This window comes from Triticum urartu, chromosome 1A (assembly GCF_056163025.1).
Source record: "Triticum urartu cultivar PI428250 chromosome 1A, HENAU_Tu73, whole genome shotgun sequence".
In the NCBI taxonomy this organism is placed as follows: domain Eukaryota; kingdom Viridiplantae; phylum Streptophyta; class Magnoliopsida; order Poales; family Poaceae; genus Triticum; species Triticum urartu.
In genome coordinates, this window is record NC_141873.1 from 509,309,444 (window position 1) to 509,333,500 (window position 24,057).

Below are 24,057 nucleotides of genomic sequence, written 5' to 3' on the forward strand. Positions count from 1 at the left end.
TGAGCTTGGCGAAGCCCTGCCGAGATCACCGTTGCTTCCACCACCACGCCGTCGTGCTGCTCGATCTTCATCAACCTCTCCTTCCCCCTTGCTGTATCAAGTTGGAGGAGACGTCTTCCCACCCGTACGTGTATTGGGTGGTAGGTGCGACATATGCCAACGGGTGGCTTATCATTGTGGGAACCAGTACGACGTCGCCGGTGCCTCGAAGCGGGATGAGGCGAAGACATGCACGCCGACGAATCTTACCCAGCTTCGGGGCTCTCCGTGGAGATAACACCCCTACTGCTGCTCTGCAGGGTCTCCGCATGATCACTAGATGAACAAGTAGCTACACGATGCTCCTTGAGCTGTTTTGTGAGAAGAAGGAGTAGAGCACGGCTAGCCCTCCTCCCCTCTCTATGTGGTGTCTAGAACTAGCTTGGATAAACCCTTTGCATGGGTGTCCCGGGGGGTTTATATAGGCCTACCCCCGGGGGTACAATGGTAATCCGGCTGGGCGTGGGGCCCAGCCGTCTGTGACTACACTCGCGGGCTTCTACGCCGGCTGCTGGGGCCCGCCGGCTGCTGGGTCCCGCCGGCTGCCGGCTCCTTGGTCGACAGGCAGGCCCCACTATCCAGGGCCTTGTCGGTGGCTGGTTACTGTTGCTCAATCCTGGTGACGAGGGCTTCGCCGAGGTGGGCGTGGCTACAGTGCCGCCGTTCGGCGGGTGATCGATGTAGCCTCACCGCGTCTTGTCTCCTTAATGGGGCGTCTCCTTCGAGGGAGGTGGCAAGCCGGTTGTGGAGAGCCGGCTCTGTCTTGGGCCGACTGGGGGAGGCCTGGCCGCCTTCGGGTGTCTCTCTGCCCGAAGGGGCCCACCGCCCGTGGGCCGCACTGGCAGCCCGTCGTGGATGACATCAGGGTCAACGTGGCAACAGTGCCGTGCCGGACGGGCCATGGCCACCCATACGACGCACTGTGCCAGGCGTGCTCCGGGATTCGGGGGTGGCAGGCTTTACTGTAGCCACGCCCCGTCACATCGCCGTTATGTGGATGTAGACTTTGAGGGTACGATTTTGACCGCTTTGTGGGAGGCGGCTTCTTGGAGTCGGCCTTCTCGCGGCCGGCTTCTCGGATCCGGCCCTCCCGCGGATTTCTTCATGAGGGCTAAAGTCGGGTCGCCTTCCGATAGCCGGCCTGGGAGACAGCCGGCAAGGGGAAGGCGGCCCCACGTCTTGGATTCTTGAGGGCCGGATCGGCTTGTAATTTTTCAGAAGAGCCAGGGGGTGCCGGCTAGGCTACCCGTGGTCATTTACTCCGACAGTAGTCCCCGAAGCTGATCGAGCTTCGAGGCTGACAAAGGGCGAGAAGCTTGATCAGCTTCCTATCCTGAGGGGCCGGCTTTGCTTGTGCGCGCCGTCTTCGGAAAGCCCCGTTCCTCGTAGGCGGGAACGCGGGTCGGCCTACGAGCTGACCGCACGCCATCCCGCGGGCCACGTGGCAAGGAAATCCTGCCAACGCACGCGCGCGACGGGATGCCGCCGCAGGCCCGGGCCCGCCACTCCCAGGCCTCGGCCCGAGCGCGGATCTTCTACGGCCCACACGGACCGCTCGCCTTCCCGCGGTGGTTTTATTACGCCATTAGGGCGCAGTAATCGCGGGACGTGGGGGAGTGGGCGCAGTTGATCCCCACGTTCCCCCACGCCACGCCTCCTCGGCTCCGCCGCGCGGGTCTATAAGTAGGGGGAGCAGGGGGAGCGGCAGAGGATCGCACGCTCTCCCTCGCTCCGCCCCTTCTCGCCTTCCTTCTTCTTCCCTCCGCCGCCGCAGCAACCCATTGCCGTGCCGTTCCGCCGTCGGACCTCTCGTTTCCTTTGGTCCCGCCGTAGCGGGGTCGTGCGCGTCTACCCCGTCGCTTCGTCTTGCTCCCCGCCGCATCGCTCCCATGGCGCTGTCGAGCTCGTGGGATGGCTCCAACGTCCACGAGGACCACGTCGAGTTCCTCCGCCGGACGCGGCGCCTGCCGGGCAAGAACTTCATGCGGGTTCGTCAGGCGCCGGCGAGGGAGATCTCGCCGGCACCGGAGGAGGGCGAGCGGGTGATCTTCCGCTCGCACTGCCTGCGCGGCTTCGGCCTCCCGGCGAGCGGATTCCTTCGAGATTTCCTTGAATTTCTACCACCTCCAGCCGCATCACCTCACGCCCAACGCGGTGATGCTGCTGTCGGCTTTCGTCACCCTGTGCGAGGGCTTTCTTGGGGTTCTCCCCACTCTCGAACTCTGGGGGGAATTCTTCCAGAGCAAGCTCGGCACCGTCGTCGCGGGCGTGCCCGCCCCCTGCGGAGCCTTCATTGCCATGAGGCGGACGGGCGGGAACAATCCGTTCCCGCCCATCCCGCTGATCCAGTCGGTGAAGCTCTGGCAGAAGTCCTACTTTTACGTGAAGAACGTCGCCCCGCAAGGCGACTACGTCAACCTGCCGGCTTACGTAGCCGGCCCGCCGGCTGGGAGGCAACCTTCGTGGAGCTACCGGGCCAGGTCGCTGTCTCAGGCCGGGAACGCAGCCGTCTCCCGGCTCCGGGTGATGATCCAGTCGGAGGCCCTGACTGGAGCCGACTTGGTGGCCGCCTTCATGGAGCGTCGGGTACTTCCGCTCCAAGGCCGGCCTCACATGATTTGCCAGATGAGCGGCCGCTTCGACCCGTGCCGGCTGAGCACCAGGGAGATGCCTCATGCAGAGGTGTCTTACATGGTGAACTAAATATCCAACTGCAAGCTCGCCGAGGACTGGCGATACGGCAAGGAGCCGTATTCTTGCGCCAACCCTCCGCCTGCCGTAAGTTTTTCTTCTTTTCTTCCTTTTTGTAGCCGGCCTCGTGATAGCTGACCTTTGATCAGTTGGTTTGCCCTTAGCAGAACCCTCTTCTTCCGCCGACGGCCGGGGCCGCATGGGTAGAGCGCTAGCTCCTCCCCGACCGCACGGTGGACGACGCCGACGACCCGGACCTGGGAGCGACCGCCATGGAAGATGCCATTGTGGGGGAAGGCGACGAGGCAGGAGGCGCGGGGCCCAGAGCCGGCTTCGAGGACTGGCCGGACAACGACGAGGTCGAAGCCGCCCCGCACCTCCAGCCGGCGCTTGATCATCAAGGCGCGGGCCCGTCTGCCGCGCCGGCTGCCCGTGGCGGTGCGCAGAAGCGCCGGGTCGTGTCGACCTTCTTCGGCAGCCGGCCGAAAAAATCCAGGGCTTCCGCGGCGGCGACCAAGTGGGATGAGGCGGCCGTGAAGGCGGCCCGCTTCCGCAAGGCGGTGAAACAGCCGCAGGCGATCTCGGCGTAAGTCGTCAAACGTCTTGTATATATTTTTTTTTGTTGTCCTTTTCGATTGAAGCTCTTCTGAACCTTTCTTTGCTCGCCGGGTAGGGCACCGCTTTCCCTTGAGCGAGGTCCTGGCGGCTCCATAGTCGGGCCGACTAGAGGGTCCTCCGGCTCCCGTCGCGTGGATCCCCGCACCGACCTTAGGGAGGCCACGGAGCGGAACGCACGGGAGGCGCGGGAGGAGCGGGAGGCGGCGGAGCGAAGGACCTCCCAGGCGGCGAAGGAGCAGGCCGATGCGGCGGCCAAGGCCCGGGCGGAGGCGGCAGCCGCGGAGACGGAGGCGGAGGCCTCGCACAACCAGCCTCCGTTGCTCGTCGTTCCCCTCCGTGCCGTGGCCCCCGACATCCCCGTGCCCCCGTCGGAGGAGGTCGACCAAGACCCGCCGGTGGTGGAGAGGAGGGAGGACCACGTGGTCTTCGTGGAGGGGGCGCCGCAGACGGCGCCGACTGGGGCGGGCCAAAGCGGCCAATCAGCCGCGGCGCCAGAGCAGCCGACCGGGGGCTAGCCGGAGGCAGGGGCCGGCCTCGAGGTGCAGCCGGCGTTGCGCCGGCGCGCAGGGGGAGGCACCTCCGCACCGGAGCCGCACCGAGCTACGGGCGCCAGCCAGACGGCGGAGGCTCTGGAGGCGTCCAGCATCAGCACGTCCGAGTGGACTCCCAGCGGGGGGACGGGCGAGCTAAATGCGACGGCCCAGGAGGTCCGGAACCGACTTCAAGCCCAAGCCGCCTCGCTGCAGCGATACACCCAAGAGTTCCTCGCGACACGGGCTGTCATCCGGGTGAGTCTTCTAGCCTTGGTTGTTTTGCTCTTTTGATTTCTTCCGTGGGGGCGCGTCAGCGCACCCACTGGGTGTAGTCCCCAAGCTCCGAGTCGGCTGCTGCGCAGGCGGCTTGGAACTTACTAGGTCCTGACAACTATCTTATTCTCGCCTCCTATCTGATCTTCCAGGAGTATCATAACCTCCGCACTGCTGCCTTCAACTCCCAGGCTCAGGAGCTGGGTCGGAGAACCGAAGACCTGACCAGCAGCCGGAGTGCGTGCTTTGTTTCATTCATCTCCTGTGGGGGCACGTCAGCGCACCCACTGGGTGTAGTCCCCGAGATTCGGGCCGACTACTGAGCAGTCGGGTCGGATCTTCCTTGACGACTTCTTCCTTATTGATTTTCCTTTGTCTTCATGCTTGCAGGGGCCAATGCCGACTTGAGGAGGCAGCTCAGCGGGGCCCAGGCCGCCCTTCGCGCCAAGGAAGCCGAGTACAACGCCTTGGTCCTGGAGCGTGACCGCCTGGCCAAGAAGTTGGCCGACCAGGAGGAGAGCCACAAGGCGGCCCTGAAGAAGGCGCGGACAGCGAGGACGCCCTGAAGGCCGAGTTCGAGACCGAAGCGGCGGGCTGGGCTGAGGCAAAACAAGCGCTGAGCGAGGGCTTCAGTCGTATCGAGGATCTGATCGACGGTAAGCCGCCTTCCTCACTCCTTGCTTGCCCCTTGCCCCTGATTTGTGTTCTGACTTGTGCTGCTTTTTGTTCTCTGTGTAGACTACTTTCCCGGCTACTCCGTCTTCGCCACCCAAACCATCAAGGCCCATCGCGAGGCGCGCCGGCAGGCGGGGGCTGAAATCGCGCCGGACGCGAGCCGGACGCTTGAGGAGCAACTCTTGGCAGTCCAAGCCCGGCTGCAGCCGGCTCACCGTATTCTCAGCCGCCTCCAGCGCGCCGGGGCGCAGGTGTTGGCCGCCCTCTGGCCAAGCGAGACGATTCCCCGCACCCTGAGTCGGACTGTCGACTGGCTGGAGGTTGCGGTTGGCCGCTTCGAGGCCTGGAAGGCATCGGCGGCCCGGCTTGGAGCTGGGCGGGCGCTGGAGTTCGTCTGATCCTGGTATTCCAGGCTGAACCTGGACCAGCTGCGCACCTGGCGGCTGGAGGCCGACGAGGAGATGGAGGAGGTGCGGCCGGCTATCGCTCAGCGTGCCTCAATGATCGCCGAGTGCACTGACATCAGCGTCTTCGCTCCTGAAATAAATGACGATGGCATTGCCCAGCCGGAGGAGTGGTTCGGGCTGGACCCGGCAGCGGGTGAGGACTCGGCAGAGGAGATCGCCTCCAGCAATGAAGGCAAAGACGACGAAGGAGAGGAGGGCGAAGACGTTGAGCCGGCCGGTGAAGCGCTAGCCAGCCTCAGCCTGACCGTGCTTCCAGCAACGAGGCGCGTGCTAGCGCGCCCTCTGTGGGAGGCGGTGATAATGCCGAGGTTCGCCAGCCGGCCACTCCTCCAGCCGGCACTGCCATCTCCACCGACCTGCCCGACTCGCCAGTCGCTCCCCTGGCTTAATCTGCCATCCTTGCTTTTCCTGCTTGTTACCCTTTGAACAATTTTTATTAAACTTGCGCAGTTCCACCCACTGGGGGTGTATTCGGATTATGTTGAATGCTGGCCTTTTGAAGGTCTTTTGTGTAAATATGATCGTGTGCGTGTTTGGTTTCCATTCGTGTATGCTTTTTATCCTTAGGATGTTTCCTTTGCCGCCTTCCCCTTTTGGGAAGGCAAGTACTCGAGCTTTCTTAGATTGAAGCGAGGCGAATGGAAGCCGGCCGGCTGGCTACTCTGGTAGTCGGTCGGTGGGCGGAGAAAAACCGGCTTTTGTTATATTAGTCCGTTAGTCCCTAGCCGTTTTTCGTGTGGGCGTCCTTTCCTGCCTTTAACTCTTGCCAGCCGGACAGCCGGTTCTTCGAACTGCGACTTTTGGCAAGAGAAGGCTTGGGTGCCGGCACACTACTTGTCTGGCCATGGGTAGGACTTTTAATATAACTCTAGGCGGCCAGTCCCCGGGCCGACTAGTCGAACCCGGTGCCAGACGAAAAACGTAAATGTAATGACAAGGTCATAAGCATGATATTCTTCATTCATAGATAAAAGATAGCAGTCCCCGAGCTCTCCTCGGGGGGCCTATTGTCTCGTACTTAGTACAAAAGTTAGCGTGATACATACTGCATTTCAACTGTAAAATCTTCGGAGGAGGTTGGCGTTCCATGGTCGTTCCGACTCCTTGCCGGAGTCGTCTCTCTTTCGTGCCTTCGGCTTCTGCGCGTCAATCAGGTAGTAGGAGTCGTTGCCTAAAGCTCTGCTGATGACGAAGGGGCCCTCCCAAGGGGCCGAGAGCTTGTGCTGGCCGGCTGTTCGCTGGATCAGCCGGAGCACAAGATCGCCCTCTTGGAAGGATCTTGGCTTGACCTTCCAGCTGTGGTAGCGGCGCAGGCCCTGCTGATAGATGGCGGACCGGCTGAGGGCTAACAGCCGGCCTTCTTCCAGCAGGTCGACGCCGTCTTCTCGTGCTTCCTTGGCCTCCGCCTCCGTGTACATGGTTACCCGAGGCGAGTCGAACTCAATGTCAGTTGGGATGACCGCCTCGGCACCATACACGAGGAAGAAAGGAGTGAAGCCGATTGACTTGTTTGGGGTAGTGCGCAGACTCCAGAGGACGGCCGGCAGCTCATCGAGCCAACAGCCGGCCGAACGCTCCAGTGGTACGACCAGTCGGGGTTTGATGCCGGAAAGGATGAGGCCGTTGGCTCGCTCGACCTGGCCGTTTGACTGCAGGTGGGCAACGGACGCCAAGTCCAACCGGATGCCTTGCGTCGCACAGAAACGTGCCAAGGCTCCCTTGGCGAAATTCGTGCCATTGTCGGTGATGATGTTGTGTGGCACGCCGTATCAAGTTGTTATTTCTGCGATAAATGTCACGGCAGTCGGCCCATTCAGCTTCTTGATCGGCTTTGCCTCAATCCATTTGGTGAATTTGTCCACAACGACAAGCAGATGTGTCATGCCGCCGCGCGCCGTCTTGAATGGGCCCACCATGTCCAGTCCCCAAACGGCGAAGGGCCAAGTGAGGGGAATGGTCTTGAGTGCTGAAGCCGGCATGTGTTGCTTGGAGCTGAAGAGTTGGCACCCTTTGCAATGTTTAACTAACTCCTTGGCGTCATCCAAAGCAGTCGGCCAAAAGAAACCATGGCGGAAAGCTTTGGCGACGAGTGATCTTGAGGCCGCATGGTGGCCGCATTCTCCTTGGTGGATGTCTCTGAGGATTGCAGTGCCCTTCTCTTGCTCGACGCATCGCTGGAGGACTCCAGTGACACTGCGCTTGACGAGCTCTCTGTTGACGATTGTGTATGCTCCGGCTCGGCGTTGGACTTGTCTTGCCTCTGTTTCGTCAGCCGACAGATCTTGGTTTATTAGGAAGTTGAGGATGGACTGGGCCCATGATGGAGCTGTGACTTCTTCTATTTCCAACACGGCTACTGCGACCAGGGCGGGCGGGCTGGGTGGTGAAATGCTGGAGTCGGCCGCCGCCTGCTGTGTTGGTGCAGCCTCCGGGCCGACTACCGCAGTCCCCGAGCCGGGTGTGGCAGTCCCCGGGTCGGGCGTAACTACGGAAGTCCCCGAGCTGCCTGCTGATGTCCCCGGGCCAACTATCGAAGTCCCCGGGTCACCTACTTGGTTCTTCGAGCCGGACCCGGCTGTATCGGGGTCAGGCGGCACGAAGATGGAATCGGACTCTGGAGACGGCTTGATAGACGGCTTGAGGAGGCGTTGTAGAGAGACACCGGTTGGTATTGCCTGCCGAGTGGAGCCTATTCGAGCCAGGGCATCAACTGGCTCGTTGTCGGCTCGCGGTACGTGGAGGAACTCGCATCCTTTAAAGTACCCACTGATTTGCTGAACGAGGAAGCGGTAGCTTGCCATATTTGCGTCCTTGGCATCCCAGTCGCCGGATGATTGCTGGACCACCAAGTCCGAGTCGCCATAACATAGGATCCGGCGAATGCCGAGCTCTTTGGCAAGCCAGAGCCCGTGTATGAGCGCCTCATACTCGGCCACGTTGTTGGAGGCGGCAAAGTGAATTTGCAGCGTGTATCTGAGCTTGTCGCCTTTGGGAGAGGTGAGGATGATGCCGGCTCCCAAGCCGGTGCGCATCTTGGACCCATCGAAGTGCATGCGCCAATGAGTGGAGTCGGGAGCTAGCGGCAGGTACTGGGTCTCGGCCCAGTCGACGAGGAAGTCGGCCAATGCTTGGGACTTGATGGCGGTGCGAGGCTGGTAGAAAATCGTGTATGGGACCAGCTCGATGGCCCATTTCGCCACCCGGCCGGATGCATCCCGGCTGCCTATGATCTTGGCCAGCGGGGCGGTGCATACAACCGTGATGGGATGCTCTTGGAAGTAGGGTTTCAGCTTCTTGGCGGCGAAGTACACGTCGTAGCACATCTTCTGGTAGTGCAGGTAGTTCTGCTTCGAGGTAGACAGCACCTCGCTCAAATAGTACACCGGCCTCTGGACCGGCTGGGCTCGGCCCTCTTCTGGGCGTTGGACTACGATGACGGTGCTGACCACCCGGCTGGTTGCGGCAATGTCGGGTGGTAGGTGCGACATATGCCAACGGATGGCTTATCATTGTGGGAACCAGTAAGACGTCGTCGGTGCCTGGAAGCGGGATGAGGCAAAGACATGCACGCCGGCGAATCTTACCCCGCTTCGGGGCTCTCCGTGGAGATAACACCCCTACTGCTGCTCTGCGGGGTCTCCGCATGATCACTAGATGAACAAGTAGCTACACGATGCTCCTTGAGCTGTTTTGTGAGAAGGAGTAGAGCACGGCTAGCCCTCCTCCCCTCTCTATGTGGTGTCTAGAACTAGCTTGGATCAACCCTTTGCATGGGTGTCCCGGGGGGTTTATATAGGCCTACCCCCCGGGGGTACAATGGTAATCCGGCTGGGCGTGGGGCCCAGCCGTCTGTGACTACACTCGTCGGCTTCTGCGCCGGCTGCTGGGGCCCGCCGGCTGGTGGGTCCCGCCGGCTGCCGGCTCCTTGGTCGACAGGCAGGCCCCACTGTCCAGGGCCTTGTCGGTGGCTGGTTATTGTTGCTCAATCCTGGTGACGAGGGCTTCGCCGAGGTGGGCGTGGCTACAGTGCCGCCGTCCGGCGGGTGATCGCTGTAGCCTCACCGCGTCTTGTCTCCTTAATGGGGCGTCTCCTTCGAGGGAGGTGGCAAGCCGGCTCTGTCTTGGGCCGACTGGGGGAGGCCTGGACGCCTTCGGGTGTCTCTCTGCCCCAAGGGGCCCACCGCCCGTGGGCCGCACTGGCAGCCCGTCGTGGATGACATCAGGGTCAACGTGGCAACAGTGCCGTGCCGGACGGGCCATGGCCACCCGTACGACGCACTGTGCCAGGTGTGCTTCGGGATTCGGGGGTGGTAGGCATTACTGTAGCCACACCCCGTCACATCGCCGTTATGTGGATGCAGACTTCGAGGGTACGATATTGACCGCTTTGTGGGAGCCAGCTTCTTGGAGTCGGCCTTCTCGCGGCCGGCTTCTCGGAGTCGGCCCTCCCGCGGCTTTCTTCATGAGGGCTAAAGTCGGGTCACCTTCCGATAGCCGACCTGGGAGACAGCCGGCAAGGGGAAGGCGGCCCCACGTCTTGGATTCTTGAGGTCCGGATCGGCTTGTAATTTTTCAGAAGAGCCAGGGGGTGCCGGCTAGGCTACCCGTGGTCATTTACTCCGACAACGTGTGTTGAACGCGGAGGTGCCGTCCGTTCGGTGCTAGTTCATTGGTGATTTGGATCACGACGAGTACGACTACATCAACCCCGTTCTCTTGAACGCTTCCGCGCGCGATCTACAAGGGTATGTAGATGCACTCCTCTCTCCCTCGTTGCTAGAAGACTCCATAGATTGATCTTGGTGATGCGTAGAAAATTTTAAAATTCTGCTATGTTCCCAACAGTGGTATCATGAGCTAGGTCTATGCGTAGTTTCTATGCACGAGTAGAACACAAAGCAGTTGTGGGCGTGGATATTGTCAATTTGCTTGCCGTTACTAGTCTTATCTTGATTCGGCGGCATCGTGGGATGAAGCGGCACGGATCGACCTTACACGTACGCTTACGTGAGACTGGTTCCACCGATTGACATGCACTAGTTGCATAAGGTGGCTAGCGGGTGTCTGTCTCTCCCACTTTAGTCGGATCGGATTCGATGAAAAGGGTCCTTATGAAGGGTAAATAGAAATTGGCATATCATGTTGTGGTTTTGGCGTAGGTAAGAAACGTTCTTGCTAGAAACCTATAGTAGCCACGTAAAAACTTTCAACAACAATTAGAGGACGTCTAACTTGTTTTTGCAGCATGTGCCATGTGATGTGATATGGCCAAAAGGATGTGATGAATGATCTATGTGATGTATGAGATTGATCATGTTCTTGTAATAGGAATCACGACTTGCATGTCGATGAGTATGACAACCGGCAGGAGCCATAGGAGTTGTCTTTATTTATTTATGACCTGCGTGTCAACATAAACGTCATGTAATTACTTTATTTTATTGCTAAAGCGTTAGCCATAGTAGTAGAAGTAATAGATGACGAGACAAGGGTATGTAGATGCACTCCTCTCTCCCTCTTTGCTAGATGACTCCATAGATTGATCTTGGTGATGTGTAGAAAATTTTAAAATTCTGCTACGTTCCCAACAAAACGACCTTCCCGAAACCAACTAACACTAACTGACATTCCTTCAGAATTAGGGCTGCCACCATCGATTGCCCCAGGTTTTGTTGCAAAGCTTCTATTAGAATCGGGCAATCTGATTGCACCCGGATTGAATTACAGTCAACTCTATTTGCGAGCTTCAGACCCTCCACTAGAGTTGCAACCTTAGTCGAACAAATGTTAGCCACATGGTCAAGCTTAGCCGGCGCTACTCCAATGAACATGGCAGTACTATCTCGCAGAATTGCTAGGTTAAAACTTTGGATGTCACCAAATCCCATTCCTCCCCAAATTTTAGAGGCACACATCTTCCACCAAGCAAACCAATGTAATTTACGCTAGGCCTCTCTGTCAAGCCACCAAAAATGAGATATAGTATCACTGATTACCTAGCAATTTTTCTCCAGAAATTTAAATACACCTATTGAATAAGTTGAGATAGCTTGAGCCACCACTTTAACTAGAGCCTCTTTTCCTACATAAGATCAAGTTCTTTCCTTCCACCCATTCACTAGTTTCTGTATTCTCTCAATCAGGTGTTTAAAGCAATCCACTCGGTCGACACCAATCACCGAGGGAAGTCCTAGGTATTTATCAGATAAGGACTCGATCATGATATCAAGAATTTGGCAAACTTCTACCTTATCATCAATATTGGTATTTGAACTGAAATAGATCAAAGATTTGGCAGCACTTACTGCTACCTCTTGAGCACTGCGTTGGTTTTCCCCGAAGAGGAAGGGATAATGCAGCAAAGTAGCGTAAGTATTTCCCTCAGTTTTTGAGAACTAAGGTATCAATCCAGTAGGAGGCTACGCGTGAGTCCCTCATACCTGCACAAAACAAATGAATCCTCGCAAGCAACGCAAATAGGGGTTGTCAATCCCTATAAGGCCACTTACGAGAGTGAGATCTGATAGATATGATAAGATAATATTTTTGGTATTTTTGTGATAAAGATGCAAAGTAAAATAAAGGCAAAGTAAATAGCAAAGGAAATAACTAAGTAGTAGGAGATTAATATGATAAAGATAGACCCGGGGGCCATAGGTTTCACTAGTGGCTTCTCTCAAGAGCATAAGTATTCTACGGTGGGTGAACAAATTACTGTTGAGCAATTGACAGAATTGAGCATAGTTATGAGAATATCTAGGTATGATCATGTATATAGGCATCACGTCCGAGACAAGTAGACCGACTCCTGCCTGCATCTACACTATTACTCCACTCAACAACCGCTATCCAGCATGCATCTAGAGTATTAAGTTAAAAACAGAGTAACGCCTTAAGCAAGATGACATGATGTAGAGGGATAGACTCATGCAATATGAAGAAAACCCCATCTTGTTATCCTCGATGGCAACAATACAATACGTGCCTTGTTGCCCCTACTGTCACTGGGAAAGGACACCGCAAGATTGAACCCAAAGCTAAGCACTTCTTCCATTGCAAGAAAGATCAATCTAGTAGGCCAAACCAAACTGATAATTCGAAGAGACTTGCAAAGATAACCAATCATACATAAAAGAATTCAGAGAAGATTCAAATATTATTCATAGATAGACTTGATCATAAACCCACAATTCATCGATCTCAACAAACACACCGCAAAAAGAAGATTACATCGAATAGATCTCCACAAGAGAGGGGGAGAACATTGTATTGAGATCCAAAAAGAGAGAAGAAGCCATCTAGCTACTAACTATGGACCCGTAGGTTTGAGGTAAACTACTCACACTTCATCGGAGGGGCTATGATGTTGATGTAGAAGCCCTCCGTGATCGATGCCCCCTCCGGCAGAGCTCTGGAACAGGCCCCAAGATGGGATCTCGTGGATACAGAAAGTTGCAGCGGTGGAATTAGGGTTTTGGCTCCGTATCTGATCGTTTGGGGGTGCGTAGGTATATATAGGAGGAAGGAGTACGTCGGTGGAGCAACAGGGGGCCCACGAGGGTGGAGGACACGCCTTGGGGGGGGGGGGTAGGGTAGGCGCGCCCCCTACCTCGTGGCCTCCTCTTTTCTTTCTTGACGTAGGGTCCAAGTCTCCCAGGTCTTGTTCGTTGAGAAAATCACGTTCCCGAAGGTTTCATTCCGTTTGGACTCCGTTTGATATTCCTTTTCTTCGAAACCCTAAAACAAGCAAAAAACAACAATTCTCGGTTGTGCCTCCGGTTAATAGGTTAGTCCCAAAAATAATATAAAAGTGGATAATAAAGCCCAATAATGTCCAAAACAGTAGATAATATAGTATGGAGCAATCAAAAATTATAGATACGTTGGAGACGTATCACTTACCATTTGTCCTGAAGCAGCACAATAATCATCTAAAATCCTCTTCAAACAAGTGGCGTTCATAACATCTACCCTCATGAGTATCAACGAGTCATCAGCAAAAAGCAAGTATGAAATAAAAGGAGAATCTCGACAAACCTGCACCCTCTTTAGATGCCCATTTCCCTCGTTATGAGAGATCAAAGCAGACAAACCTTCTGCACATAATAAATCAGGTAAGGGGACATAGGGGCCCCTGCCTTAACCCCTAGTAAGGGAGAATGATTTGTTTCATTTGAGTTAAACCTCAACTTAAAGCATCTCTAGCAGATCTCTTATAAAATCGACGAACTATGCTTTTTCGGTCGTTATACGGGACGACCCAAAAAATCGGCCCAAGCAGACCTCCCCAAAAAATGCCTGGCCCGTAAAAACTTTACGGGAGGCCCATAAACCGCCCTCCAACCAGGGATATATGCCGGCTTCCGAGCGATTTAGGGTATCCATCCGTCATTTCCTCTATTACCCCCCGCCGCATATCATCTACTCTGCGCGAGAAATCGAGCCGGCTCCGGCAGCGTTTTGCGGCTAGTTTTCTACCGGATCTTTGCGACGATGTCGTCCGGCGGTGCGGGGCATGGCGGCGACAGGGGGTTCGGCGACCACGGTGGCTTCAGGTGCCGTAGGGGGTCCGGTGGCCGCGACGGGTTCGTCGGCTGCAAGCGCCTCAACGACGACTAGGCCGGCGTCTCCGGCCTCCACCCTCCCGTGTCAGACAAGCAAAGAGAGGCAACGCACAAGAGCGACCCGAAGTCCCACGACGCCGGATCGCGGGCTTGGGATGATTTCTGTCGCCTCGGCGACCTCTTCGATCCGGCCCTCTCCAGTATCCTCATCTACCACACGCTCCACGACAGCCGCCGCCAGCCTAGGACGGCTCCGGCGACGAGGCTCCGGCGACTCTGGCTCTGACGCGTAGAAGCAAATATCCCCGCGTAGTACGATGAACTAGTTTATTTTTCATTTGAACTATGTTAATTAAGTTTGTATGAACTATGTTTGAAACTCGGGTGATGTTTGGCGCAAACTACTCGTTTTAAAATCATTTTGAATTCCGATGATATATGCGGGACCTGTTATGTGCCCGCGTCTGTCGTCCGATAAGTTTCATTTACGGGAGGGGCTGGTGGGTTGCGGGATCGGCTAGAAATGCTTATAATACTGAACAAATGGTTAGTATATCAAAGAAAGCGTAAAGTGACAAAACCCGCAGTCAGGCGGCGGCTACGTGTCCAGGCCAGAATACGCCAGCGCCGCCGCAGTTTCACAAGAAACCGGCGGCAGTTCCAGTTCCTCAGTCCACCGCAAGTTGCACAGCCCCAAATCTCAATCTTTGGCAAAACCCTCGCCTCCCCTCCCCCATTCTCCCGTGAGATTCCCCTCATCAGATCGAGAGCTGCACCTCCACAGTAGCGTTCCGCATTCGGATCGAGCAGCCGGAGGGCCAACCATGGCGGCGACGCACCACCCGGCCTCCCCGACCGGCGCCGGCAAGTCCCCCTCCTCCTCCCCCTCGCCGCCGACGCCTGTGCGCCTGGCGGCGGCGCAGGCGGCGGCGGTGGCGGCGATCCAGCCCAGCTCGCCGCGCTACTTCTTCTCCTCCCTCGCGGCCTCCTCCTCGCCGCACCGCCGCATCGCCATCGCCGTCGACCTGTCCGACGAGTCCGCCTTCGCCGTCAAGTGGGCCGTGCAGAACTACCTGCGCCCGGGCGACGCCGTGGTGCTCCTCCACGTGCGCCCCACCTCCGTGCTCTACGGCGCCGACTGGGGCTCCATCCCCGTCTCCGTCGACGACGGCGACGCGGAGGGGGAAGGAGGAGGCGCGGCGCCGGCGTCCGGGGACCCGGAGGAGGACGCGCGCAAGAAGCGGGAGGAGGACTTCGACGCCTTCACCTCCACCAAGTCGCAGGACCTGGCGCAGCCGCTCGTCGCCGCGCAGATCCCCTTCAAGATCCACATCGTCAAGGACCACGACATGAAGGAGCGCCTCTGCCTCGAGGCCGAGCGCCTCGGCCTCTCCGCCATGATCATGGGCAGCCGCGGCTTCGGCGCCTCCCGCAGGGCAGGCAACGGCAGGCTCGGGAGTGTCAGCGACTACTGCGTGCACCACTGCGTCTGCCCCGTCGTGGTTGTCAGGTACCCTGATGACGCCGGAGCGGCTGGCGGTGCCGAGTCTGTGGGGGATGAGCTGCGGACGGTGCCTGAGAACGAGGTGGTGTTCCACGAGGCGCCAGAGGGTCAGAAAGGTCTGTTCCTTTGCTTCACCTCGTTTGTACTTTCCATTGCATAGTTTTGTTTACCCATGAAGTAGGTAATGAACTGTTATGCGTTAGTATTCAGGGTGGCAAATTCAGAAAAATAAAAATTTGGACACTGGAAATGATTAGAATGCGTTTGATAGTGATGGCGAGGAAGAAGACACATTATGAAGAGTGTCGCTATTAGTAAACTCGTCGCATTGGATTAGGCATTAGCACTAATTCACTACAGAAGTCCGGTGAATAGCCCAGCCAATCTGTAAAGTAGCGGAAACTGGAAATGCATAGCCCAGTGAAAATGAAAGTAAAAATTCGGACACTGGAAATGATTAGAAAGCATTTGATAGTGATGGCAAGGTAGGAGAGTTGCTATGGTGTTATTTAACTGGTTGCATTGCATTAGCACTAATTCACTACAAAAGTCCAGTGACTACCCTAGTGAATCTGCATAGTAACGGAAACTGGAAATTCATACACTAGTGAAAATACCATAACATAAAATCGGTTGCCTCTGAAACTGTGAACTAGCAAAACCGTTGTACAGAGAATAGCATGCCAAGCGTTCACATTGTGTTGCTGTTCTGCTCTGACTGAGTCGATATTGTGCGCTGTTTGCTTAGTTGCATTTGACATCAGTATTATCTATCATATGCATACCTAGCGGATATGCACTTCATTTATGAATTTGATTAAACTGCTTTCATTATTGGATATTGGAGCTTTGAATTCTCTTTTGTATGCCGAAATGTGCCCAAGTTGTCTTCTTATACGTGATAAGAATGGAGGATTGGTGCAATTTATCAAACTGAAAGTCTCAAAAAAGGAAACTGTATTCTATATTGTAGATCTAGTGAGGATATTGAAGTCGCAGTTTCATTGGGGGTGGATTAGAGAAAACACCGTACTAGTCACTGTTATGTTTGTTCATCTGTATATCCCTTAGAAAATCACAATGGAAACTTTTTTGTGTGTGATGGAAACTGATTTCATGAGAATATGTGGAGGAAGAATGAAAGAGATCTTTCAGTTACCTTTAGGTACACGTAGACTTACATCGAATTGTGCTCAAAATCTTGTCATGTAGCCTGTCATTTGCACTTGTAGTTCCAAACCGACAATGTAAGATGCATGGACATATCCAGACGGCATCATCTGGAAAGGGGAACTTATACTGCTTTAAAGAGTATATTGTCGTCCACACAAAGTCAGATGCTCAGACTTGAAAACACCTACTAGTCTTGGGCATACACACCCTGAGGCACTGCCTTCTTATATGCTTATCTTTTGGTTGAACATAAGAAAATAAAACTATCCTGAGCATAACATTTGCTTGCTTCCATCATGTGCATCACACCATAATATGCGCAGCGTAACATTGACGTTGCTTGATCGCTACCTAGTTGGTGTCTATTTCAGGTCATTGCCTTTTACAAACTGTATGCTCCTTTGTTATTGCCGATGTTATTCTGTGTACTGTCTTGTTGGTTGGTGAGTTTATTCGCGTGCTCATATCATGAATAAGATTTGGATTTCTCCTGTCTTGACAGAAAACTGAGGGTAATAGCAAAAGCACAGAGCAGCCAGATGAAAGAGGAGAGAGCAAGTCTTGCTTGATGCCAAACCCCCTTGTAACTGAGTGGTCTTTCCACTCTGCTTTGCACTTTGTGTTTGTATCAGACTCGTGTAGATCATGGACCAGTCCTTGCTGCTTCCCTTCCTGAGAATTGAAGTGAGAATAATGTTATTCTGCATATTGTAGCTGTTAACCTGTTGTATGAATGTTTCTGCTTGGCCCCCTGGAACATGATTTCGTATGCCGACTTGTTTTCATTGCCATTGGTGACCAATCCTATGTTTTTTGTTTGTTTCTCCATCGTCTTTGCTTTTGCATAATTCTGCTTGCAGTAAGTGTAGATTATTGACGGATCTTGGTTGCTTTGCTGTTGGAAAGAAGTACTATGTTCCTGCATATAGGAGCTACTTTTTGGATAATGGATGTTTCTACTTGCCTCACTTGCTGTGTTCATTTGGTTACCGATTTTGCATGGGGCAGTTTGTGTAGACAGGCATAATCACGGAAACATATTGGGAGTTGGGGCCGCTGGTCCCTCTCGGCAAATCTTCCAGCCTTGCCTAAACATGAAATTTGATGTTGGATACACATTCACAAAGAAAAATATCGACTTAGGAGTACATACATCAACAAAAGCCAGAGGAACAAAAAGAACAGACATACAAAAATCTTGCTCAAAACAAAACCAGATCCTACCCCAGGGCAGGAATATGCATCTCCCTTTTCCTTCTCCGTTCAATTGTTCCTTTGCGCCTTGTTATTTCTTTGTGCAATACCCAGAAAAGGACACTATGCCTAATGCAACAACAATTATAATTTTCTACAGGCACTGAAAATTACCTTCTTTTTTCAACTGCCACGTATTATTTCGTGAATAGTTCATCCAGCAAAAAATTGTTTTGTTTTCCTCTCGAAAGGATTATTATTCTGTTTTAACATGGTCCATGAATTATTTTGTGAACACGTTCCCCCACTGGCCCTGTCTCTTCTACTTCCCCATTCATCATTATATATTCATAATTATAATTTACATAAAATTTATACTAATAAATACATGTATTTTTATATATTAATGACTTAAAATGATTCTTAATGCACATGACACCAAGGTTCCCCTTTTCATGTTAGCATAATATTTGAGGTTCGCATATAAATATGATGATTTGTCCTAAAATATTTAAAACGAGCATCAGAGCTTTTCTACTTATGACCAGCACAACAACACAAAAGAATGCATACATAAAAATCATTTACGCCCTTTTTATGTTATGCCAAACACGTGTAACTCAAATTTCTCAGTATTTTTCATGAGTTTTTGACATTTTCTAGGGTTTTGTTTGAGCAATTTTGAGGGTTCGTCTTTTCAGAACCATTTTGAGGAGTCCTTTTTTTTAGGCGCATTATTACGGCACATTCCTTGGGCTGAGCGACGGCCCATTTCTTTCTCCTCCTTTTTCTGCCCGTCCGGCTCCACCACAGGCCAACGTCACGAATTCAAACCACCCGACCAACCCAACCGGAGTGCCACTGACACGAAAACAGAGTCGATTTCGAAGCGGAACTGCTCTGCTCCCCTCCGCCGGCGCTCCTCTCCCCCTCACCCCGCCGCCCGCCGGGATCCGGAGGTCACACGACGCGCCACGATGCAGCAGCAGCAGCCGGCCCTCCTCGGCACAGGTCCGTCCGCTTCCCTACCTCCCCTCCCCCCTGCACTTTCTCGATTCCATTCGGTTCTGTTCCAATACTCGGTCGTGCAGGGGGAGGCGGCGAGCACTGGGACGTGATGATGGAGGACACGCTCATGTCGCAGGGCGAGCTCGCCTCCATCGACGCGCCCCGCTTCGACGGCGCGGACTTCGAGTCATGGCAGGTCATGATGAGAGGCCACCTGGCTTGGTCACACCCTCTTGTGTGGAGCATAGTGGAAACCGGCTTCTCTTGTGCGGACGAGGCAAATCCGACGGACCTCGAGCTGAGGAAGATGTACTACAATGCCCAAGCCATGAACGCCATACACTCTGCCCTCAGCGATGACCGGCTCTACCGGATCTGGCACCTTGACACTGCCAAGGAGGTCTGGGACGCCCTCCAGGTCATGCACGAAGACACCCCGACCGTCCGCCGGTTAAAGATCAAACAGCTGAGGGAGAAGATGAGGTTGTTTGCGTGGAGAAGGGCGAGTCTGCCGATCAGATGCATACAAGGCTCTGGAATCTGGCCATTGACCTGAATCGCCTTGGTTGCAAAGAGGTGGACGACCCTTATGTCGTGTGGACGATGCTTCTTGCCATGGCGCCTAGGAAGCCGGCCTTTGTGGACGGCATTCGCCGGGAGCCTGGCTTTGAAGAGCTCACCCCTCTGGATGTGCTCCACAACTTCCAAGTCTACGACTGCAGGCAAGAGCTATCCAGAATACTCATGCGCGGGTACGCGAGGGCGAAGCCGGACACTGTCACGCCGAGCGAGCCCGCCGACGATGCAGATTGCTCCGGAGAAGCGCCTCGCTTCGATGGCACGCGCTATCTATCATGGCAGCGCAGGATGAAATTCCATCTGCTTAGCATTGACCCTCTAGTGTGGAGAGCTGTGGAAACTGGCTTCTCTTGTGCAGATGAAGCAAACCCAACGGCTCTTGAAAAGAGGAACTGGCAGCACGATTACCGAGCTAGACGTGCCTTACAGTATGCCATAGGTGATGATCAATACATTCGGATTTGCCGATATCAATATAATAAGAGTGCCAAGGAGATTTGGGATGCTCTCCGAAAATCTAATGAAGCGGCTGGTAAGTCAAAGCTCTGTTCACTGAGGATGGATATGAACTTCTTCGTCTTAGGGGAAGACGAGTCCCCGAGTGACATGTATACAAGGCTCAACAATTTGGCCAATGAAATGAAGGGTCTCGGGTGCAAGGAGATGACCGATTCCTATCTTGTGGAGAAGATGCTTTTTGCCATGACGCCAAGGAACCCAACCATGGTTTTCCTCATCCATCAGAAGCATGACTTTGAACTACTCACCCCTCGGGAGGTGCTTGAAACCTTCCTCCTCTACGGCGGGGAGCAAAAAGAATCCAAAGTCGTGTGTGGGCATGCTTTGCCACGCTCAAGCAAAAAGGTCAACGCTGCCTTGAAGGCCAAGCAAGTCCAAATGGAGGAAAACGACCATGATCAATACCAAGAGCAAATTCAACAAGGAATACAAGAATTGGCTCTCTTAATGAAGAAATGTGAAGGGTGTCTTGGAAAGAAAGCCTATGGAACAAGAAGTGATTTCTCTGACAAGTCCAAGATGAAGAAATCAAAGAGATATTGCTATCAATGTGGTGATCCCAATCATTTCATTGCTGATTGTCCTAAGAAGGAGGGCAGGAAAGAAGAGAAGGAGAAGAGCAAGTACAAGACGAAGCCATTCGATCACAAAGGCAAGCCATACAAGCCAGACGGGCAGAAAGGTATGTTTCTTTGCTTTATCTTGTACTTCCCATTGCACAATTTTCCATGAAGTAAGTAATGAAATGTTCTGCGTTACAATGACGGGGTCCGATCTGGCACATGTTATGTGTTACAATGACGGGGTTCGTTCTGACACGGATTCAGGGTGGCCAATTAAGAAAACAAAATTTTGGAAACAAGTGCGGTGTCTGAGTAACACTGCAAATGATTTTAATGCGCTGATATCAATGTCAAGGAGACACAGGATGAAAAGTATTGGTATAGTAAAATGGTTGCATTGCATTACAACTAAGTCAGTTCACAAGTCTGGTCATAAAGGTTTATGTACTTGACTGTTACCAGCCCTAAGATTTAGGCCCTGTCTGATTGCTGTCCTCTAAAGTCCTCTGAAAGTGTAATTTGATTACTGAGTGGTGGACAATATAATTCAAGCAAATTAATGAGGTGATAACTATGCTATGACCTTAGGAATGTGCATAGTAGTGCAAACTGGAAAGTGCATAACCCAGCAGAAATACCAAAACATGAAGCCGGTTGCCTCTAGAATTGTTAATTAGCAAAACAGTCATATGGACAATGGCATGTGAAGCTACATTGCACATTGTTCAGAGCATGTGAAGCTAAATTGCACATTGTTCTGAAATTCTGCCCTGACCGGGTCAATTTTTGACCTGTACACCGTTGTAAGCATTTGGCAGTACTTTTACTTATGCATACCAAATGGTTATGCAGTTCATATTTGAACTAAATTAAAAATATTTCCTTTATTACATGATGGAGCTTGGAATTCTCTTTTGAATGTTGAATCCCTAAAGTTGTTTTCTTATATACGATAAGACTGGAGCATTGTTCCAAGTAAGTAAACTGTATTCTCTATCGTAAACTTAGTCAAATTTCACCTGCTCACCATTTGCAGACATTAAAGTCACAGATTCGTCGGGTGTGGATGCGAGGAAAATACCTTAATGGTCACTGTTATGTTTGATCAGTTATATATCCCTAATAAAATCATGATGGAAACTTCTTTTTGGGGGCAATGCAAGCTGATTTCATGAGTATATGTGGAGGAAGAATGAAAGGAGGTGCTTGATATGTTTGGTGGAAAAATGTTACTCCCTCCGATCCATAAAGTGTTGCAGTTTTGGACTAAGGTTGAACTAATCAACCTTTAGTTCAAAACTGCGACACTTATTTTGGACCGGAGGTAGCACCGACTTTGTGTCCCTTGCTAGATGTTGGCCTAGTGAAAAGAGGTTTAAAATCTTTAATGTCATCACTTCGGCAATCCTATGGCTGCCCTGGAATGATATGATCATTAACCATAAGAATTGGTTGAATATGAAACAGGTGTGGAGGCACATCCTCGCGTCAACACGGGAGTGGAAAGTGCCGTTCAAAGATGCAGAGGTGGTGGACTTGGACCGCTTCGGAGGCCGGTTAATGGAGAACCTGAGAACTCCACTTCGGCTGACGAGGCGCTGAAGAGGGGGCTGGTGCCGAAGCCGACAAGGAAACCCGCCGCCCAGCCGTCACAGCAACCCTTCTGCCTCAGTGCTCACCTGCCTAGAGGAGTGGCCTTCTGCCTCAGTGCGTATCTGCCCAGAGGAGTGATGGTATATGATGATGATGATGATGATGAAGTTACTGAATCTTAAGCACACACATGCTGTTCACCTCTCAAACCTGTTTTTTCTTCTTCTTTTGGCTCGCATTGTAGGCCTTATTTCCGATGCTATGTAACGCTGAGTTTGCGAAGGATTTGAACCTGTTAGCGCTGTATAACTCGTCGGTTTCATTCTATAAAATAGAGCCAGGGTCGCTCCACCCCGTTTGTCCTCTGAATCTTGTCATGCAGCTTATCATCCCATGGGCTAGGAGTGATACTGTGTTAGTGTTTCCACTCTGCTTTGCACTATTAGTTTGCATCAGACTTGTACATCATGCATGGACCAGTTCTTGCTGTTTTGCTTCCTGAAGATTTTTTTTTCTTTCGATGAAAGGAGCATCACTCCCAAATTCATTGCTGAAATTGATCTCGCGGAAGAATTGAAGTGAGAATAATGTACTTCTGCATATGGCAGCTGTTGTATGAATGTTTCTGTTCAGATCTCTGGGACATGATTCCACAGGCCGACGTGTTTTTGTTGCCAGGCTGACCATCCCCATGTTTTCTTATACCTCCATGGTCTCTGCTTTTTGCATAATTCTTCCTTGTAGGAAGTGGATGGATCTTGGTTGCTTCTCTTCCTGGGATGTTTTTGCTATTGAAGTGAAATATCCCTCCTATTCATGGAATTTTAAAAGTGTTTGTGCCTTTTAAAAGAAGTTCACATATTTAAAAAATGTTCTTGTAGTTGTCAATATATATATTATTTCAAAGTATTTCCTTAAAACCCATAAATGGAAATACTAAAAATCTGACGTCAGATTTTTAAACGTGTCAAATCGAATGTTTTTCATGACAATTTATATTGGCGCAAGGATGACAAATTAGTTTACAAGCACGGCAATTTTTTGACAGAAAATGAAATAAGGCTGATTTGCCATGCTCGCCAACTAAACTTGTCATCATCTGCAAACACAACTTGACATAAAAAACATTCGATTTGCCATACCAAAAAAATCTGACATTGGCTGGATATTCGAGTCCAACCACAAAAGGACAAAATATAAAAGTTAAAATTAAAATAAATTAGCAAATTAAACAAACCAAGTGAAATAAAAAATAGACAAAAATGAAAACTAAAAATAAATAATGAAACTAAACAAAGAAACCAAACACGGAATCGTAAGAAAACCGCCCTTTGCCTGGGCCGGTGCAATATGTATGCTTGTGTCGGTGGCAGGATCTTGTTGCACACTGTAAGCGAGACCTTCTAATCGGCACCCTCTGTGCCGGTTAGTAGTTCTGGCGCCCACAACCGGTTATTAGAAACTGAAAAAAGTTCATGGATATATTAAAAATCATGAAATTTTAAAAAAAATTCACTAAGTTGAAAAGGTAAACAATTTTGGGAAAATTTCATGGAATTGTTTTCTTTCGAATTATAAAAAGTTAACGTATTTGAAAAAAAAGGAAAAAGGGAAAAAATAGAGTAAAGAAACAAAAACCTGGTTCAGAAAAAAAAAACAGTCAGGAAGCTTCCCAAAACCTACTTGGAAGCTACTGGAAGCTTCCCAAAACCCAGGGACGAAAGGAGCAACTAACTAAAGAGCGCTCGTTCCCAGCCTCCCCAAGGGTCGCTTGGGTATGGAATGAGGCCCGCTCTCAGCCGCCACCACGTGTCGCGCTTTGTGTGCTTCCTCCAGATTTTTTTTAAATCCACACGCGTTTTCGGCTTTTTAATGGGTTTTCCCTGGTTTTTTCAGCTTTTCGATTTTTCACGGGTCTTCCTTAGCTTTTTAAGCGAAAAATGTGTTTTTTTCCTTTTCGCAAGAGGCACGGTTTTGCTTCCGCGAAAGGCATGGTTTTGCTTCCGCAAGAGGCACGGCCGTGCCTCTCGGAAACGGAAAAAGAAACACGTATTTTTTTCTTCT

At 52.3% G+C, this 24,057-nt stretch overlaps 2 protein-coding genes across 2 annotated transcripts; both read left to right on the top strand.

Annotated features, from left to right (window-relative positions):
• The first annotated feature begins 14,460 nt into the window (after positions 1-14,460).
• On the top strand, positions 14,461-17,322 carry LOC125523270 (universal stress protein PHOS32). The gene is made up of 2 exons (XM_048688325.2): positions 14,461-15,480; positions 17,040-17,322. Exons 1-2 carry the CDS (start codon positions 14,685-14,687, stop codon positions 17,045-17,047), a joined length of 804 nt encoding a protein of 267 aa, XP_048544282.2. The 5' UTR covers positions 14,461-14,684; the 3' UTR covers positions 17,048-17,322.
• An 802-nt stretch (positions 17,323-18,124) lies between these two features.
• On the top strand, positions 18,125-22,396 carry LOC125536857 (uncharacterized). The gene is made up of 3 exons (XM_087527416.1): positions 18,125-18,742; positions 18,823-20,519; positions 21,868-22,396. The coding sequence occupies exons 2-3, from the start codon at positions 19,259-19,261 to the stop codon at positions 22,173-22,175; spliced, it is 1,569 nt and encodes a 522-aa protein (XP_087383542.1). The 5' UTR covers positions 18,125-18,742; positions 18,823-19,258; the 3' UTR covers positions 22,176-22,396.
• Positions 22,397-24,057: the final 1,661 nt, after the last annotated feature.

Bases quoted from the DNA above. Each gene is read 5' to 3' on its own strand.
- LOC125523270 (XM_048688325.2), top strand. From the start codon at position 14,685: ATGGCGGCGACGCACCACCCGGCCTCCCCGACCGGCGCCGGCAAGTCC.
- LOC125536857 (XM_087527416.1), top strand. From the start codon at position 19,259: ATGCATACAAGGCTCTGGAATCTGGCCATTGACCTGAATCGCCTTGGT. The intron at 20,520-21,867 runs GTATGTTTCTTT...AATATGAAACAG, and splicing joins CAAGCCAGACGGGCAGAAAG to GTGTGGAGGCACATCCTCGC.